The 18,647-nt window shown below is 40.9% G+C and overlaps 1 protein-coding gene across 4 annotated transcripts in view; it reads left to right on the forward strand.

Annotated features, from left to right (window-relative positions):
* The window catches only part of GRID1 (glutamate ionotropic receptor delta type subunit 1), a 1,795,826-nt gene that overhangs the window by 1,282,925 nt on the left and 494,254 nt on the right, over positions 1 to 18,647 (forward strand). For all 4 annotated transcript variants that reach the window (XM_073574878.1, XM_073574877.1, XM_073574874.1 and 1 more), the window contains exon 6: positions 7,482 to 7,655. In XM_073574878.1, the coding sequence (XP_073430979.1) occupies positions 7,482 to 7,655 (174 nt within the window). The remainder of the gene's footprint in view (positions 1 to 7,481; positions 7,656 to 18,647) is intronic.

Consider the following 18,647-nt stretch of genomic DNA (forward strand, 5'->3'; position numbering starts at 1 on the left):
CGGCTGAGTCACACTGCGCTATGCATGACCTGGAAGTGGCGTTTACTATGTAAGCATATGGAGCCTCAGAACAAGGCTCCATGGGCTTTCATTTTAAAAAAGACTTCGGGCTCAAACATAGAGTAATAGAATGAGCCAGCTAGTCGTAATTCTGGTCTGGTGACATCACTCAGAAGAGAAGAAGGGAGCTGGGCACCAGAGATTGCAGTGCTAGGTGTGTATATTAACCCCTTTATGATCGAAGATTTTTTCATTTTTGCGTTTTCGTTTTTTCCTCCCTTTGTTCACAGAGCCATAACTTTTTATTTTTTGGTCAATATGGCCATGTGAGGGCTTGTTTTTTTTGATGCAGTTGTACTTTTGAACCGTTTGTTTTAACCTATCATGTACTGGAAAATAAAGAAAAAATAAAAGTGTGGTGAAATTGCAAAAAAAAGTGCAATCCCACACTTTTTTTTCACCTTGTTCACCAAATGCTTAAACTGACCGGCCATTTTGATTCTCCAGGTAATTATGAGTTCATAGACACCACAAATGTCTAGGTTCTGTTTTATCTTAGTGGTGGAAAAAAATTCCAAACTTTGTTAAAAAAAATTGCACCATTTTCCGATATCTGTACTATCTCCATTTTTCGTGATCTCGGGTTTATCTCGGGTTTATTTTTTGTGTGCCGTGATGACATTTTTAATGATACCATATTGGTGCAGACATGATCTTTTGATCACCCGTTATTGCAATTTAATGCAATGTCATGGCAACCAAAAAACATTATTCTGGCGTTTTGACTTTTATATCGCTATGCGGTTTAGCGATCAAGTTAAGCCTTTTAATTTATGGATAGCTCGGGCAATTCTGAATGCGGTGATACCAAATATATGTATGTTTTTTTAATGGTTTTATTTTGAATGGGGTGAAAGGGGGGTGCTTTGAACTTTTGTTTATTTTTTTATATTTTTAAAAACTTTTTTTTTACTTTTGGCATACCTGAATAGGCTCCATGGCGAGACCAGAAGCTGCCATAACCCGATCAGCTCTGCAATATACAGGTGATGATCAGATCACCTGTAAGTAGCAGAATTGCAGACTTGCTATGAGCACCAATCACTGGGTGGCGGTCATAGCAATCTGGTACTGACAACCATAGAGGTCTCCAGGAGACCTCTGGATGTCATGCCAGCCTACCGGTGATCCGCGATCACGTGATGGGGTCACCGGTGAGTGAATTTCCGGCTCGATGGCTGGAAGCACGAGTTAAATGCCACTGTTAGAGTGTCACAGCAGCATTTAACAGGTTAATAGCCGCGGTTGGATCACGATTCCACCCGAGGCTATTCCGGACACATGTCAGCTGTTTAAAACAGCTGACATCCTAGGAAAGATGTGGGCTCACCGCCAGAGCCCACATTAAAGGGAGGGAGTCCAACATCGGTGTAAATTTACACCCAATGTCAAAAGCCGGTTAACACATTCATCCTAAATTATATGCATGCACACACATTTAATGAAAAAATGCAGTTGGACTGGTTCTTTAATTTTTGGTGAATCTAGCTGACTTATTTTCTTTTTTGCTAAAAAATATCAATCGTTGATTCATGTTTTTTCAGGGCTTGTGTGAAAATCTGAAGAAGCCTTAGGTCAAATATTTAGAAAAATGTGGAAAATTCTAAAGGTTTCGAAAGCATCCAAGCACCACTGTATGATGTTATTCTGTATTTCTGTTCTAATTTCTTATCTTCTTTTTTCCTCTATGTAGATTCTTGTCTGCCCATTTTCGTTCATATTAAAAGAATCAAACCACTTCATTCATTCTTTATTAAAGATAATTTTCTCATTGTAACTGTTCTGAATTCTCCTTTAATCCTGTCCTTCTTTGATTAATTTTGCTTTAGGTTCGTAATACTCACTTGCAAGTCTATTGCCTGCTTTTATACGTTTAGTATTTTTTATGCACCCAATTTTCCTGGTTCTGATTTACTTTATCAGTCAGGAGTCACTTTGGGTGAGATGTCATATAATATAACCAATTTGTCCTAGGTGTCTAGTACAAAAAGGCACATTAAATTGCATACCAATTTTTTGTTAAAATATAGCTTCAAAAGTTATTCCTTTAAGATAATATAATTCATAAAAATCCTTTCTGTTCCTTATGAAATTGTTATGGCAGTTTTTGTAGATTTCGTAAAATAATATTATACCCTAAGAAAAAATATATTTTCATTTATAGTATGGCTTGAGTATTTTAGGTCATTGTCATGCTGAAAGACGCAGCCACAATTCATCTGCAATTCTCTTACTGAGGGAAGGAGATGTTTGGCCAAAATCATGTGATATATTACTTCATCCATCCTTCCTTGAATATGGTGCAATCATCCTGTCCCCATTGCAGAAAATCACCCCCAAATTATGATGTTTCCCACACCATGCTTCGCTGCTGGGATGGTGCTCTTTGGGATGTACTCATTCTTCTTCATCCTTCAAGCATGGTGAGTGGAGTTGACACCAAAAAGTCATTTTTTGGACTCAGCTGACCATAAGACCTTCTGCTCTGCCTCCTCTGGATCATCTATATGGTCATTGGCGAAATTCAAATGGGCCTGGACATGTTCTGGCCTGAGCAGGGGGACCTTGTGTGCCCTGGAGGATTTCAATCCATAATGGCACAATGTGTTATTAATGCTAATGTTGTACACTGTGGTGCCAGCTCGCCTCAGGTCATTGGCCAGGTCCTCCCATGTACCTCTGTGCTGTTTCCTGATTTTTTTAGAATAATCCTTATGCCATGAGGCGAGATATTGCATGAAACCTCAGACACAAGAAGATTGACAGTCATCTTGTGTTTCTTCTGTATTCTAATAATTGTAAAAACAGTTTTTGTCTTCTCACCATGCTGATTGCCTATTGTTCAGGTAGCCCATCCCAAATTTGTGCAGGGCTACAATTTTGTGCCTGGTATCCTTAAGGGGGTTTTACACATAGCGATATCGCTAGAGATATCGCTATAACGTCACCGATTTTGTGACGTTATAGCGATATCGCTTGCGACATCGCTATGTGTGATACTTACCTCCGACCGGCTCCCCCGCTGGTTATCGCTGATCGCGCTAGAATGTCCGGCTCCATTTCTCGTCGTCTGCTTCCTGCTGGGGCTTCCTGCTGTGACGACGAGCGACGCGTGGAGGTGGGCGGGAGGACGTCTTCATCGCTGTGTGTGAAAGGTGAGTATCGTGCGCTGCGTTGCTGCTGCATCGCTGTGAGATCTTTCTGTGTGAAAGCTCACTAGCGATCATTTAGCGATGCACCAGCGATCCTGACCGGGTCGTATCGCTGGTCAGATCGCTGGTGCATCGCTAAATGTAAAAGGGCCTTTAGACTGCTCTGTTATCTTGGCCATGGTGGAGAGGTCTGAGTTTGATTCATTGCATTGACTGGTGTATACAGGTAACAATTTCTAAATGGCGCAATTAATGCAGATAATGAGTGCAGAGAGAGGGCTTTAGGTCTGTTAAACAGGTCTGTGAATGCTAGATTTCTAGAAAGGTTGGTAGGTGATCAAATACTTATTTCTTGCAATAAAATGCAACTTAACTATTTAAAAATCATGCAATTTGATTTTCTGGCTTTTATTTTTAGATTCTGTTGCTCACAGTTGATGTGCACCTATGATAAAAGTTACAGACCTCTCCAGTTTTTGTAGGTGGAAAAACTTGCAAAATCAGCAGTGTTTCAAATACTTATTTTCTCCACTGTAGGTCTTAAGTATTTTGCAGGAGAAGTAAGTGTTTACATTCATCCAAGGAATTTTCCTGTCTGATATTGATTGTAATCTTTTGGAGGGTGTGTAATAGGTCATCTCTAATGATGATAGGTAACTGCCATAGATTTCTACTTTTTGTTGTTAATAAGACATTGTTATCTAGGAAGTCTGGTTGTGTCACAGTCTTAGTAAGAACAGAGAGTTGCCAATGTTTAAGGATAACTATGTGTCTTGCAATCTTCAGTGCTACCGTGTGGGATTCTGAGTTATATACAGTAAGTGTCGGAGTGTAGTAGTTGTAGTGCTGAGGGTCAATGCGCACAGTACTTTCAACCCTTAAAGAGCTTAACTTAAGCTCTTCTACAACAAGAAAAAAATAGTAGGAAGATTAACTGCAGTTCAGAATTTAGCAGAAATGATATTACCAGGGCCACCATGTACTTAACTTGGCATAGGAATGTTTCTAGTCACTGTACTACAAGATTGGCAAGGTTGTAGCAGTGTGATTCTGAGAGATCAGCATCTTCAGTTATTATTGTTACTAGCTTTAGAGACTACTACAATATATGAAAAAAATAAGGGCAAGGTCATTGACCTTGTGAAGTGTAAGCAGCTCTCTACTTATATTATTCAAAATATTTTGATGCCAGGCAGGAATCTCAGTTGTCTCAAACTGTTCATCGCTGACGACTCTTGGCTCTTTAATAGTTTCTTGGGCTTAAGGAGAATGTGACAACTGTGGCAGGAATTAGGTTGTAGTCTGCATAGAATTTTGGGCTTCTTTTGATTAAAACTGATATCTGTGTGCCAGTCTTAACAATGAGCATGCAGGAATTCACTTGCCACATAATGAATTTGGTGCATCTTATTAGTAGTGTTTGCCTCTGTGTGCATCACCAGGAAAGTTACTCAAGTTGGTACTAAAGGCCCCGTTACACATAACAATGTCCCAGCGATCCAACCAATGATCCGACATGGATGGGATCACCGGGACATAGTTAGGCTGATCGCTGGTGAGCTGTCACATAGACAGCCACTCCAGTGATCAGGTCCAGCGAACAAGCTGGTTTCCAATGTAAACTGCGAATATCTAAGAGCCGCGCGGCTCTTGGATACCCGCTGTTTACCCTAGATGCCAGCGTGCACACTGGTATCCAATGTAAACATCGGGTGACTAAGAGCTGCGCAGCTCTTGGATACCCGCTGTTTACCCTAGATAACAGAGTGCGCTGGTATCTAGGGTAAACGGGGTATCCAAGACCCCCGCGGCTCTTAGTTACCCGATGTTTATATTGGATACCAGCGTCCAGCGTCGCTGATCGCTGGTCTTTCTCTGCCACACGCAGCGATGCGTGCTGGCCAGCGGGAGACCAATGATACAAAAATGGCCCAGGACGATCCTGCACAATTAGCGATACCCGGCAGGGAGTCGGTTGCTGATCCCCGTCAAACACAGCGAAATCGCTGGAGAGATCGCAGATGCGTCACAAAATCAGCGATCTCGCTAGCGATCTCGCTGTGTGTGACGGGACCCTAAAAGTATAATTTCTGGCGTAAAAAATGCCAGCAGTTTTGATGAATTTGAAAGATGGACGTTGCCAAGTTCCGTCCTGCCCTAGCTTTTCTCCAGCTTTGTTCATTTTGGTGGATCTGTGTCAAACTAGCATGAAAATTCCAAAAGTCACAACAGTTTTGCTTAACTACGTGTTTCACAAATATTTAAAAAGTTTTAAAAGTGATCTACACCAATTTTTTGATGAAAAATGTAGTTCACTTTGATAAAAAAAAATCCACTTAGATATTAGAAACACGTCATAGCTGCAACACCTTCTGTTTTTAAGTGGGAGCTGTTTTTGTGTATTTTTAGGCCGAAACTCCATTGTTTTTCTCCAGAGAACCTGGTTCTTGCCTTCAGCTGAAAAGTGGTCTCCCAGGTTATTTGTTCTGCCAGTATACTTTGTAACATTCATTACTTCGGGTCAGGACAGTGAAAAGCAGGCAGAGCTCCACTTTCATACTATTTTGAAGCATGGTACATTTTTTCTTATTTCCATATGTACAATATAAGAAGTTCAGCCAATGAAGAATATCAGGAAATCCATCTCAAATATGGAAAAGTTGAATTTATTCCAAGTCCATGCATGGAAAAAATTTAACTTTCCACTTTTTTTTAATGGGAAAGTTGCCATTCTTAGTTGCCTGTGTTTTATAGTACAGTGGTTTGGACTTCGTGGATTCCACCCATACTTTTTGATTAGTTCTGCTTTATTTCCTTTTTTTAGGAATTGAATATTTGAAGTAGTTACTCTAGTTGTAATCAATGCACTTGAGGGACACATGATTTGAAAACAATATTGCTCAGGAAGAATTACATATTAATTAAGTGCCACCTCTGTTCTGCCTGGGGACATACTAGCTACCTCCAGCAGATGTGATCTAACATTGTTCAGGAGCTGCCCAATATTTTGCAGGCTACTCATACATCATATACTATATCGAGGAAGATGCTGCAAGTTGTTACTTACCGAGGTATTGCTCATCAATGTGCTAGTTCTAGTCAAAATCTCTTCTTAAATTTGAAAAAAAATCCACCTTCTCAATGAAATATTTAAACGTGGCTGAATACATTCTATGAATATCTATCTACACTTGCCCGCTAAAAGGCAGCTTTCCTTAAACATTTAATAAGTAAAAAATCTTTTGACATTTGCTTTTTCACAAATCTTTGCTTTTGGAATGATTAATAAGTTAGTATAAAGCTTTTAAACTTTTGAAAAAAAGAAGAAATCCATTCAATACAAGACAGCAATCATAAAAACATTTATTGTGCTGATACAATTTTTTTATATGTTTAGCAATTTCTAATTTCTGAGCAATATATTAGCTATCCTTCTGATTTATTGGGAAATATGGTCACTTTATTACTTGTCAGTTGTGACCTTCAATCTTAATAATTGAAAAATGTCAAATTGCATATTAAATAAAAAGCCTTTTTAACATTAGTTGAGTTGCTATTAATTTCTTGTTGCTGCATTTTAATTGAACTTAAAGATTAGTTTCTAGCTGGATTTACCATTACATACAGCATCCAGGTACAGTTTTCTGCTGCAAGATATTTGTATGACTTGCTGTATAGTTAGCACATTATATGTTGGCAATTGTTACCACCCACCTTTCATGTCTCCCCTTTTTCCTTATAGATTGTAAGGTTGCCAGCAGGGCCCTCATTCCTCTTGGCATATGTTGATTAATGTGATTATCGTTATTCAGTAATGTTTTTTATTGTCTGTGCAAGTCCCCTCTAAAATGTAATGTACTGCAGAATATGTTGGCGCGATAGAAATAAAATGATTACTATTATTATAGTATGTTACACTGACAATTGATACTTTACTTTCTTGAATATAAAAAAATGTGGTCAATACACCTTATTGTCAATATACTACAGGCATGCTGCATAAGTAATAGAGAACAAATAACGTAACCTAGCTAAGATAACAATTTCTTTTGTATGCCACCTTATAGCTTACTTTATTTATCACATGAAGTGCATAGGTTTTTGCAGATTTGCTCAAGCCCCAAAGTTCATGCAAACCAACCAAGCATCTAGCTGCACAGACTTAGACACATAAATCCTTTGTTACAGTTGTGATTTTCTGGCTCTGCGGAATGTGAATAAGGAAGCAGCACTTAATACCGACTGTTTTTTTTTCTTTCTTTGGTCTAGGAAATCAATGATGCTGAAATAGTGGAGCTTGTGCACAGCGCTCTTGGAAGAATCACAGTTATAAGACAAATCTTTCCTTCTCTAAAAGACAATAATGTCAGATGCATGAGTAACAGCCATCGTGTTGCTTCACTTCCTTGTGACCCCCAAGAAGGCTATCTACAAATGCTACAGGTAAGTGTACTAACACTCAATAAAGTAGCAGTCACTAAAAGGAAGCATGGCTTATTGGTGGAATATAAGGCTGATACTGATTTTTGACATATACACAGTGCTGTGCAAATTAATTGGGACAAAGCACTTTTTTAAGTAAAATCATAAGTTGGTTATCAGTCAGTGATTCAAACCAGTTTTAACTGCTTTAAACAGGCACTCACACCTGTTCAAAGCAGTTAAAACTGGTTTGAATCACTGACTGATAACCAACTTACGATTTTACTTAAAAAAATTGCTTTGTCCCAATTAATTTGCAGAGAACTGTACCTGTAGTATCAAATCTACAAAGCTTAGAAAGCTCAAGTCCACAATTAAATAGAGTAACATGTATTTTAAAGAGAATCCTTCATCAGTATCATGCATATTGTACTAAAGGCATTGGCATAAAGATGCTGCTATACTGATTTAAAAGTAGAAATCTGTAGCCTGGTTGTTGTTTAGTTATCATTACAAGTTTGGGTATCATGAGCACTTCATACATCAGGATGGGACTGTGGAGCAGGACTGTGGGTAGAGTCTTCAACTCTGCCATGGCCTGTTTTAAGTTTTGTGCAAATTTAAACCAGTAAGCCATTATTAATCCAAGGGGTCCATGGCAGATGTGATTTTTGGCAAATCACAGCTGTTATCAACTCCAACTACAATTACCACAGCACCAGAGCAATCGGGAAGAGCCAAGCAAAGCATCAGAATTGGCACATCTAACGTGATGCTCCACTTCTGGGGCAGTGATGGGCAGGTATTATAGGCTGGGAATGGCTCAATAACCATGGACCTTTCCAGTCTGATAATATAAGTGTTTAGATGTCTGCTTTACCTTTAATCGTTATCAAAAAGAAGGGAGACCCAACGCCATCTTTTGAAAATTATTTATTTATTTATTAGGTTAATACAAGTACAGTAAACTACACACGCACAGAACTAATTATATATCTTATGGATATCTATCCATCTACCCCATATCTATCTATCTATCTATCTATCTATCTATCTATCTATCTATCTATCTATCTGTCTACCCCATATCTATCTGTTTACCCCATATCTATATATCTATCTAGTCCTCCAAAGACGAAAGCAGCACACCATAAGAACTTCAAATAGAAAGATGTTTATTAGCCCATCTAGCTATGTGTCCATGCAGCAGCATTTCAGTCCAATAGGGGGTGTGGACCTTTGCTGCATGGGCACATAGCCAGATGGGCTAATAAACATCTTTCTATTTGAAGTTCTTATGGTGTGCTGCTTTCGTCTTTGGAGGACTATTTTGGAGCTTTGGTACATGCCTGGAAAGCTTGCACCCGATGTTTGTCTCTTTTTGTGCTGCTTTTTCATATCTATCTATTTATCTATCTCTTTGCACATCTACTTTAACAAAGCAAAGAGAGAAAAAAATGCATGAATCAAAAAAGCGGCAAAGTATCCAAAAACACAAGGAAAAATGCAACTGAGCTGAGGTGTGGGATTCATGCGGAAATTCAGCTGCGTGAAAGCCTAAACAAACACTGAACATGTGAACACACCAAACAGCCAGGATGGGGATTTGAGCATGGAGCTTTTTCACCCACGATATTCAATTGAGTAACGAGTGTACAAGGTTACACATTACCCACAAAAGGCTATACCATACTAATAGCCTAAAGAAAATAGGAAAAAGGGAAAGGGAAGGGGGAGAGAGAAAAAAGAATCATACTGAATAAAGCATACATAAGCATATTTCCTCTGCTGTCTGGTTATTTAGTATGTCTTTTATATGATATGGGACATCAGTGTATTCACCAGTACTTTGTAATACAAATTTAAGGATTTCATTCTTTATTTTATTTTCAGTTTCTGAGGAAGTGTCTTCATAATTATTGCTTTGTTCATCTACAGGCAAATAACAGTAAATGTTTTTTGAGTAAAACTCACTATTTGACTGATCAGGCGATATGGATTCCTTCATCAGAAATGCAGATATAGGACTCCTCTTATACTGGTCCTCTGTATTGCATTCATAGCTTCTGTAATCCAGTGTCTGTCTGCATTCACTAGTGACTAAATGAACAGATTTGATGTACAGTTGTTTTCTATTGATATCATGGTCAATGAGAAAAGCACTGTCCTCTGCCTGTGTGGTGACATTCTGTACTTAGCCCACCTGTGCTGTAAATGAGGCTTATGAATATTAACATCACTCAATAACTGCAGGGTAGTGCTTAATCTTGATGCCTGTGTATTGTTTACATTCCTTACTTTTCCCAGCTATGCTTTACTTTGGCTTATGAATATTCACTGCGCTCATTAACTGCAGGAAGAACTTGGAGAAGTCCACAGTCAGGTGGATGAGATCCATCTGTCTGACACAGATGGATCCAACCTGCATAGCCAGTTAAAAGAAAGATGGAACTGCGTATGTTCAGCCTCCAGTGACGGCTTGATAGACGGACATAGATACCAGTAATGCTATCACTAGGTGGCATCATACTGACCTTCAAAGGTTAATATGTTTTGAAGGGGACAAAATTTGTAATAGATTTAATTTACAAAAGCATTTTTTTACATGATTTCTACAGCATTATCTATATATTCTATGGAGGCACAACCCCTTTGAGGTTCCATGGCAGTGTGTCCTGCACTTGAGTATCTTATTTGCTGGCCACTAGTTTCTATATTAAAGTTTTTCAATTTCAAAGATCTTTTATTTATATATTAAACATTAATAAACAATACAAAAAACGCAAATTAGAACATCTCTTGGATGTTAACAAGCAGGTATACAATTATTCATGAAATAGTAGACCAATTTTCAAGTTTTCCTGACACAAATAGAGATGCAGGGTGATTTGAAAAATGTCCTAACTGGAGGATGTCCATAAACCCAGAGAGGGGAAAGGTGAAAGAAAGAATGGGAAAGGGTGTAGGCTGCAGAGGACATTTAGGGAAAATAGAGAGACATTTTAAGAATTGGTGTAAAAATTACATATTGGGAAAGCATAGTCTCAAGGGCTTGAGATAAGTTAAATGAGTTTCCCAGTCTTCTGATACTAATAATCTATTTTTAGAATACTTTAGGTCATCAATATCATGTATTTAAGGGAGTCCAAAATCCATACCCTAACTGATCAGCTGTTATAAGCTTCAATGGCATCTAAATGCATATAGTGAACCAAGCAGAACAGTACAGTAGTGGCCATTCCAATTCAATAGAAGCTATTCATTGTTTACATTTGGCTCCTGCCACAGCTGATAACAGCTGATCAGTGGGGTGCCAGGTGTCGGACTCTCATTGGTACGATATTCATGACTTATAATACAAGCAGCTCATCAATATTGGTAACCTATTAACTGCTTAACACCCAATGATGTGCAGTGCCCTTCATTGGGTGTCTCCCCCTGCTTGGTGCAGGCTTCAGCAATGAGCTTGCACCTTTTCTGGCACATGACAGCTGATCTGATTAGCTGACATGTGCCCCTAACAGGGGCAGGTGGAATCGCGATCCACCCATGGCTGTTAACATGCTGGAAGTGCGTTGCAAACCAAATTCTTACTGACCTGGGGAATCATTATGGCAGGTCAGCTTTAGCCTTTAGTAAACAGGGTAAAAACGGACACAATTGTAGAGTTGCACTTTTTTTTTTTTTTCCCCGTACACTATTTGGTAAAAGCAATCTTGCCGTTCAAATGTGCAAATCGTCCCGCAAAAAACATGCCCTCACATGGCGTGATTGACAAAAAATAGAAAAAGTTATGGCTCTGGGAAGAAGGGGAGCAAAAAAACGGACATACAAAAACAGAAATACCCCTGGTCCTTGAGGGGTTAAACCCGTTTAAAGCATTCAAACAGTTTATGCAATGTGGAAAGATTTTAAGACTGACTACTGAAATCAGGTATTTCTACATCAATTTTATTTTTCTCTAGGTTCTTGCATAAGATTGATTTGGGCTGCCAATTTTTTTGCACTTAAAATGAATAGTCACATCACACATAATAGTTAAAGGCAATCTGTCCCCAGGTTTTTGCTATCTCGTCTGAGAACAGCATGGTGTAGGCAAAGAGACCCTAAATCTAATGATGTATCACTTAGTTTACTTAGTTCAGTAATTGTGACTCAACAAGAGTTCTGTAGCAGGAAGTAGAGCTGATAAATCTAACCCCACCCACACCAGGCTTTGCATTTACATTGTATATAGACAGTGAGCTACTTATCACAAGAGGGGATGGAGTTGGACCAGTGCTGACATGGCCAGCTAGTCAAAGCAATCATAATGTCCTTGTGATAAAATCTTCACTATAATTAAACAACAGCACACAGTTTTATAAGTGACACATCTTGGAAATCTGTGCTTTAACCTTTACCTCATTATTTCCTCAGACTACATAGCAAAAACCAGCTGACAAATTTCCTTTAATAATTAATATTTTTCATATGCTTATTTTCCAACAGCATTCTGTTATCATATTAAGATGTTAGAAAGGATACAAGTTTAGAAGCAATTGTTCATTTTTTTCAAGGAAATGTACAAATATTATTTTTTAGGGACCTTGTCATACTTTAAATGACTATGAGGGACTAATATGTCAGGAAACTGCCCCAAAATACCAAATTTTAAAAATGTCACCACTCAAAGTATTCAAAGCCACATTCAGGAACTTTGTTATACCTGTAGGTGCTCCAAACTAATTAATGTAAAGTGGAAAGAAAGGTAAAGAAAAACACAACATTTTTCCTCACATAGAAAGTTGCACATCACAGCATTTACTAGGAGCAGCTAATGTTAGATAGTAATAGTGATAAAAATGGTAAAATAGAGTACTGCAAGTATATATTGATCAGTCAGACTGCGACATGTATTCCTATAGGCGACAAGTATAGGGTTTATAACATATGTATCTCATAAATGCATTAACCTAATCCACCCCCGGACTAGACTTCTCCACACTAGTAAAATCTGATCACTCTCTAACCTATCTGCCCCTTCATTTTATGCCTTGTCCTCCAGAAGAGCAGATCCACTTCCTTTCAATTGCAATAATTCTGCAAAATAAAGATTATAGTTTATAAGAAGTCAACTCAGTGCTCTATAAACTTAAATCCTTCTGCACTGCACCAATACTTAATTGGTGGATTTCTCTCCCTAGATTCCTGCCGCTTCTCCAGTAAGTAATATGCTAATATACTACTTTATAGGTACTTGCAGCCTGATTCTTTTAAATTCCTTATTTTCAAAAATATTGATTTTTTTTATATGCTCTGCATGATTTCAGCAAAATAAGCATTTTTACCTCACTACTCAAATCCTTGCCGCTTCGACTGTTCTCCTTCTCTGATGTGGTGTTCAGGCTAAGCTGGGAATTCCATCCATGAATAGGCCCCAGAGCATGCAAAGTGAACTCAAGAGCCTTCTTGCAGGGAGAGATCCTAGCCTAAAGGGAATCTTGAGTCAGGAAATATGGTGTGATGGAAATGCTAAGGACTGGAGAGCGAGTAAGGTGCAATGAAGGTGATCACAGAGGTGATTGGTGAGGTATTTTTTTTTTACATATTACAATTATTAGATTTTTGGGTCTTTTTAGATAGAATAATATAGCAAGGGGCATAAACTTGCATAGAATAACTTCTCTGCAAATTTAATTCATCTGGAAAATACACACGAACAAGTGAGTTTGAATTGCGCCAAATCTGCTCATCTCCGCCTACCTCTTATGATGTCATTGTTTCCTACATGGACCATGACAAAAAGATAATCATCAGCCTCCACAATAATTTATAAACTGATTGCTCTTCATCAAGTAGGAATATAATTATGCCAGATATATATTAGGATTTTTATGTTTTGCTACTTTTGCTCAACGAAGAACTTTTTTTGCAAAAAATAATGTGTTTGCATCCCTCCTGTTAGACATAACATTTTTTTGTTCTAGAAAGAGATGCAAAAGTGCAATAGGGTCTTATCCAGGCAGTAAGGTGATAATAGATAACTAGAACCACTCACCTTATAGAGTTGTGTAAGACACAACACCAAAAAGCTTGTAAGCCAGATGCTGCATTTTCCATAAAATTATCAGATTTAAAACACCAGGGGTAGGGAAGTATTATGATCTCTGGAATCACAATCCAATAGTAATCAAAATGTAGGTTTATTATCAATGCTTTTCAGAGTCACCCTAAGACTGGGATCACAAATGTGAGAAATACGGTCGCTTCTCGCATGTTAATACCCGGCACTGCTGCCAGAACTCGGATCGGAGCGTGTGGCCACATAGCAATATATGACTTGGCCGTGTTTCTCGCATGTGTGATCCTGGCCTGACTCCTTCTTCAGGACAAATATTTTAATTATTTACAACTATTGTTGAGCGATACCATCCGATATTGAGAAATATTGGATCGGATTGGATCAGCCGATATCCAAAAAGTATCGGGTATCACCGATTCCGATCCCGAAAGTCCCATTCAAGTCAAAGGGACCGAAATATCCGAATTAAAAAAAACCCTTTCTTTCCTTGTAGGTTAATTCTACATGGAAAAACAACTAAGAAAAATGTAGAATGTATTGGGGGAGGTGGAGGAGACATTAAAGGCATAGAGGTTTAGCCCAATCAAATGGAATAGCAGGAATAATTTTTTTTTTAAGACGTTCGGAGTTACAAAGATATTGACTATGTTAACCTCTTTAATATTTTGTCAGATATGTATGTTTCACTACTTCCATGCTCTTCACCTTCTTTTTTACTTCTCCCACACTTTCTCCTTCATAATCCTCAGCAGCAGCAGCATCAGCATCTTTTTCATCAACTTCTTCACCTTATTCATCTTCTTCTTCTTCACCTTTTTCCTATTCATCTTCTTATTCAACTATTCTTCATATTCTACTTCTTCATCTTCTTCCTATTCTTCTTCTTCATCATATTCTTATTTGTGACAGTCATTCCAGTAGCTGTTATCTATAAAAGTTTGAAGATTACACCTTCCGTTCTGCCTATCACAAAAGATTTACAACAGGATTTGTCCGCGTTCAGTTTGGCCTGCAGCAGCAGGCATTTTCCAGGGGCAGCACGAGGAGGAACGGACTCACCCCCACACACTGCTTAGTCTTCTTCTGCTTATAATTTAGATAATATCATTTGCTCTGATTTTTAGTCTTATGCTTAATGTTCTTCTGCTTTTGATTTCTCTGCTTCTTGATCTTCTGTCTCTTGTTGTTCTGCATCTTGGTGGTTGTCTTCATGTTCTTTGTCCTCTTGGTCATCTTCTTCAGGGTCATCTTTTTGGTCTTCTTCGGTGTGGTCTTCAGTAGTGGGAATGTGGACAGAGCAGGAGACATTGCCGGACACACATCAGGGGTTCAGCTGACGTTACTGATCCCCAGTAACACAGGAACAAGTGTTGATTGTGCAGACGCCACTTCTGAGCAGCAACTAGCAGGGTTGGAGGCCAGGGGAAACATTAGAGACAGAGTGGAGCCAGAGGCCTAGTTGGAGCCAGTTTGAAATCACTAGTAGTGTGAATGTGGAGGCAGCAGAAGACATTGCCGTCCACACAGCAAGGGAGCAGCTGGCGTTGCTGAACCCCACTAACACAGGAGCTAGTGTTTTTCTCTGTGCAGACGGCACTTCTGAGCAACAACTTGCTGTGTTGAAGCCCAGGGATTACAGTTCAGGTGGTAGAAACATGAACACAACAGGAGACCTGGATACTGTTGCCAACCAATTATTTATTCTGGAAGAGGACTGGCAAATTCTGGCGAGATCCAGGCCTTGTTCATTTTCAGAAAAGTAAGCCGGTCAACCGTTATCGGAGGATAGTCGCGTGCGACGGTCTGTTAGTACACAACCTGCGGCACTAAAGACACGTTCCGATAATACACTGGCAGCAGGACAAGCCAGCACCTCCAATGCATACTGGCTAAGCTCTGGCCATGTATCCAGCTTAGAGACCCAAAACTTGAAGGGGGAAGAGCCGTCTGGGAGTACATTGACCGGGCAAGACATGTAGTCTGTCACCATCTGACGGAAACATTGCATCCTGCTGACTGGAGCTGTCTGTGATGGTGTAGACATTTGTGGTGAGCACACAAAACTTTGCCACATTTGGGCCATACTGGTCTTGCCTTGTGCTGAGGCACTGCCTATGCTCCCTCTTTGTGCAGAGCTTCCTCCACTGCCTCGACGCACAGAGCTGCTTTGTAAAGCACTAGCAGCACTGCTCTTGGGTGGAATGGAGATCATGATGGACTTCACCAGTGTGTCTTGGTACTCCCGCATTTTATGCTCCCAGTTCAACGGTGTTATGAGGCTTTGTAAGTTGTCCCGGTAGCGAGGATCTAGGAGGGTGCACACCCAATAAACAGCCGTGTTGAGAATGTGGGCGATGCAGCGGTCTCTTCTCAGGCACTGCAGCAACCATGTGCTGCAGACTCCCAACTGCTCAAGAAACGCTGTCCCCTGCTTGAGGAGTCATCTCTGCCTGCTCTGCATCACCCCTCCCTCGCTGTACATACTGACTAGAGCATTGTGTACCTCCCTACTCTGGAGAGATGTCTTCCTCCTCCATTGACTCCTCATCCTCCTCACAAAGTGTCCCCTGCCTAGGCCTTTGTGAGGAACCACGTAGCGCAGACTGTCCAGAAGCAGATGGCATTTGTGACTCCTCATCCTCCACCTCTTCCAAAACCTCCTCCATTAGTGCTTGCAGTGTTTTTTGAAGCAGGCACATAAGGGGGACAGTCATGCTGACTAGTGCATCATCTGCACTCGCCATCCGCGTGGAATCATCGAAGGCATGCAAAACGAGGCAGATGTCCTTCATAGAGGCCCACTCAGTGGTGCTGAAGTGTGACCGGTGCACAGTGCGACTTGTTTGCTCCTGATGCAGCTGGTACTCCATGACTGCTGCCTGCTGCTCACACAACCGCTCCAACATATGTAACGTAGAATTCCACCTGGTGGGTAGGTCACATATGATGCGATGTTCCGGAAGGCGTAATCGGCGCTGCAGAGCTGCAATGCGTGATCTTGCCGTGCTGGAATGCCACAAGTGAGCGCACTCTATGCGGACCTTGTGCAGCAGTGCATCAAGATCCAGATAGTCCCTCAGAAAGCTCTGCACGACCAAGTTGAGCACATGTGCCAGACATGGGATGTGAGTGAGGTTGCCTAGGCCCAGAGCTGCCACCAGATTTCGGCCATTGTCACACACTACCAAGCCTGGCTGGAGATTTGCTGGCAGAAACCACACGTCGCTCTCCTGCTTGATGGCATTCCAGAGCTCCTGCTCTGTGTGGCTTCGATTCCCAAAGAAATTAATTTCAGTACAGCCTGTTGACGTTTGGCCACGGCTGTACTCATATCGGTCGTAACAGGCTCCTGCAGCGCTGATTCTGAGGAACTGGAGTATGAGGAGGAGTCAATGAGTACAGACTGGATTCCTGCAATCCTTGGAGTTGTCAGAACACGTACAGCGCCACTCTCAAGATCTGTACCCAGCTCTACAACATTGACCCAATGGGCAGTGAGTAAAAGGTATCGTCCCTGTCCAAGGTTACTGGTCCACGCATCGGTGGTCAGGTGGACCTTGCTACTGACGGCGTTTAGTAGCGCATGTTTAATTTTTCCCTCCACATGCTTTTGCAGGGCAGGGACGGCTTGCCTGCTGAAATAAAAGTGGCTGGGCACAGTGTATTGTGGGACTGCCAATGCCATGAAGTTCCGGAAGGTGTCAGTCTCCACCAGCCTGAATGAGAGCATTTCAAGGGCCAGTAATTTGGCAATGCCAGCATTCAGAGCCTGTGCTTGGGGACAGTTTGCTGAGTATGGCCGCCTTTTATCCCATGCCTGTGCTACCGATGGCTGTAGAGTGGCCTGGGAGTGTGAGGATGAACGAGAACGTGGTGCTGTGGGTGGAATGTCACTGGGTCTCTGGAAAACAGTGCCAGAGGTTCTTCCATGGCGATCCTGTGAGGAAGCCGAACCAGCTGTGTGTGAGCTGGAGGATGAAGCTACAACACGAGCTAAAGAGGTGGTAGGTGGTGCTGTAGGTTGTCCTACGTCTTCAGTGTGTCTCTGTAACTCCACCACGTGCTTGGTCCGCACATGTTTCCTCATATTTGTGGCATTGAGGTTGCTGACATTTTTCCCTCTTTTGACTTTCTGATGACACAGCTTGCATTTGACAAAGCAAATGTCATCTGCAACTGTGTCAAAAAAGGACCACGCACGGCAAGTCTTTGGAGTGCCCGTTTTGGCTTTTGGAAGATGAGTGCTCCTAATGGGTGCCGAAGTGGAGGCTACAGGCAGCCAAGTCTGCCCCCTCCCTCTCCCTCCTGTTTTGGCCGTTCAGGGAATCTCTTCTTCAGAGCTGATCCCACCACCTTCCTGTCCCTCACGCCATGATGGGTCAAGGACCTCATCATCTACACTCCCCTCTTCAAACACCTGCTTCTCCTGGGTAGTCTCGCCAGAACCGTACGCACCAGAAAGTGGCACCTGAGTCTCGTCATCAACTGATGTTACTCAATTTGTTCCTCCCACAGCAGTGGGGTACGGTGAGGTCCTACAAATCTGCACATAAAGGACTGTTGCCTGCTAAATCTGGGGGATGCTGACTCACTGTTGCCTGCAGCAGGCACAGAATCCCCACGTCCTCTCCCTGCAGAATCCCCACGTCCTTTCCCTGCTGAAACTCCACATCCATGTGCCTTACTCCCTGCCTTCTTCATCTTGGTAGACTGATAAAGATAGGCAGAAAAGTACAAAGGGGGGGCTTAGTGTGCTTATTCCTGAACAGCTGGTTACAGGTATAAGAAACACTAACTTTATAAAGTGTGTGGACTACACTTTAATATGAGCTAATGTGGCCTACACAACTGTGAAATGGAGTGTTTGGTGAACCTTATTTTGTTTTGTTTTTTCAAAAAAACAAAAAGGATGTGACTAAAGATTTGAAAGCGATAGTATCACAAACTTT

Source organism: Dendrobates tinctorius, unplaced genomic scaffold (assembly GCF_039654945.1).
Source record: "Dendrobates tinctorius isolate UK_male_01 unplaced genomic scaffold, ASM3965494v1 ptg000040l, whole genome shotgun sequence".
NCBI classification, from domain to species: domain Eukaryota; kingdom Metazoa; phylum Chordata; class Amphibia; order Anura; family Dendrobatidae; genus Dendrobates; species Dendrobates tinctorius.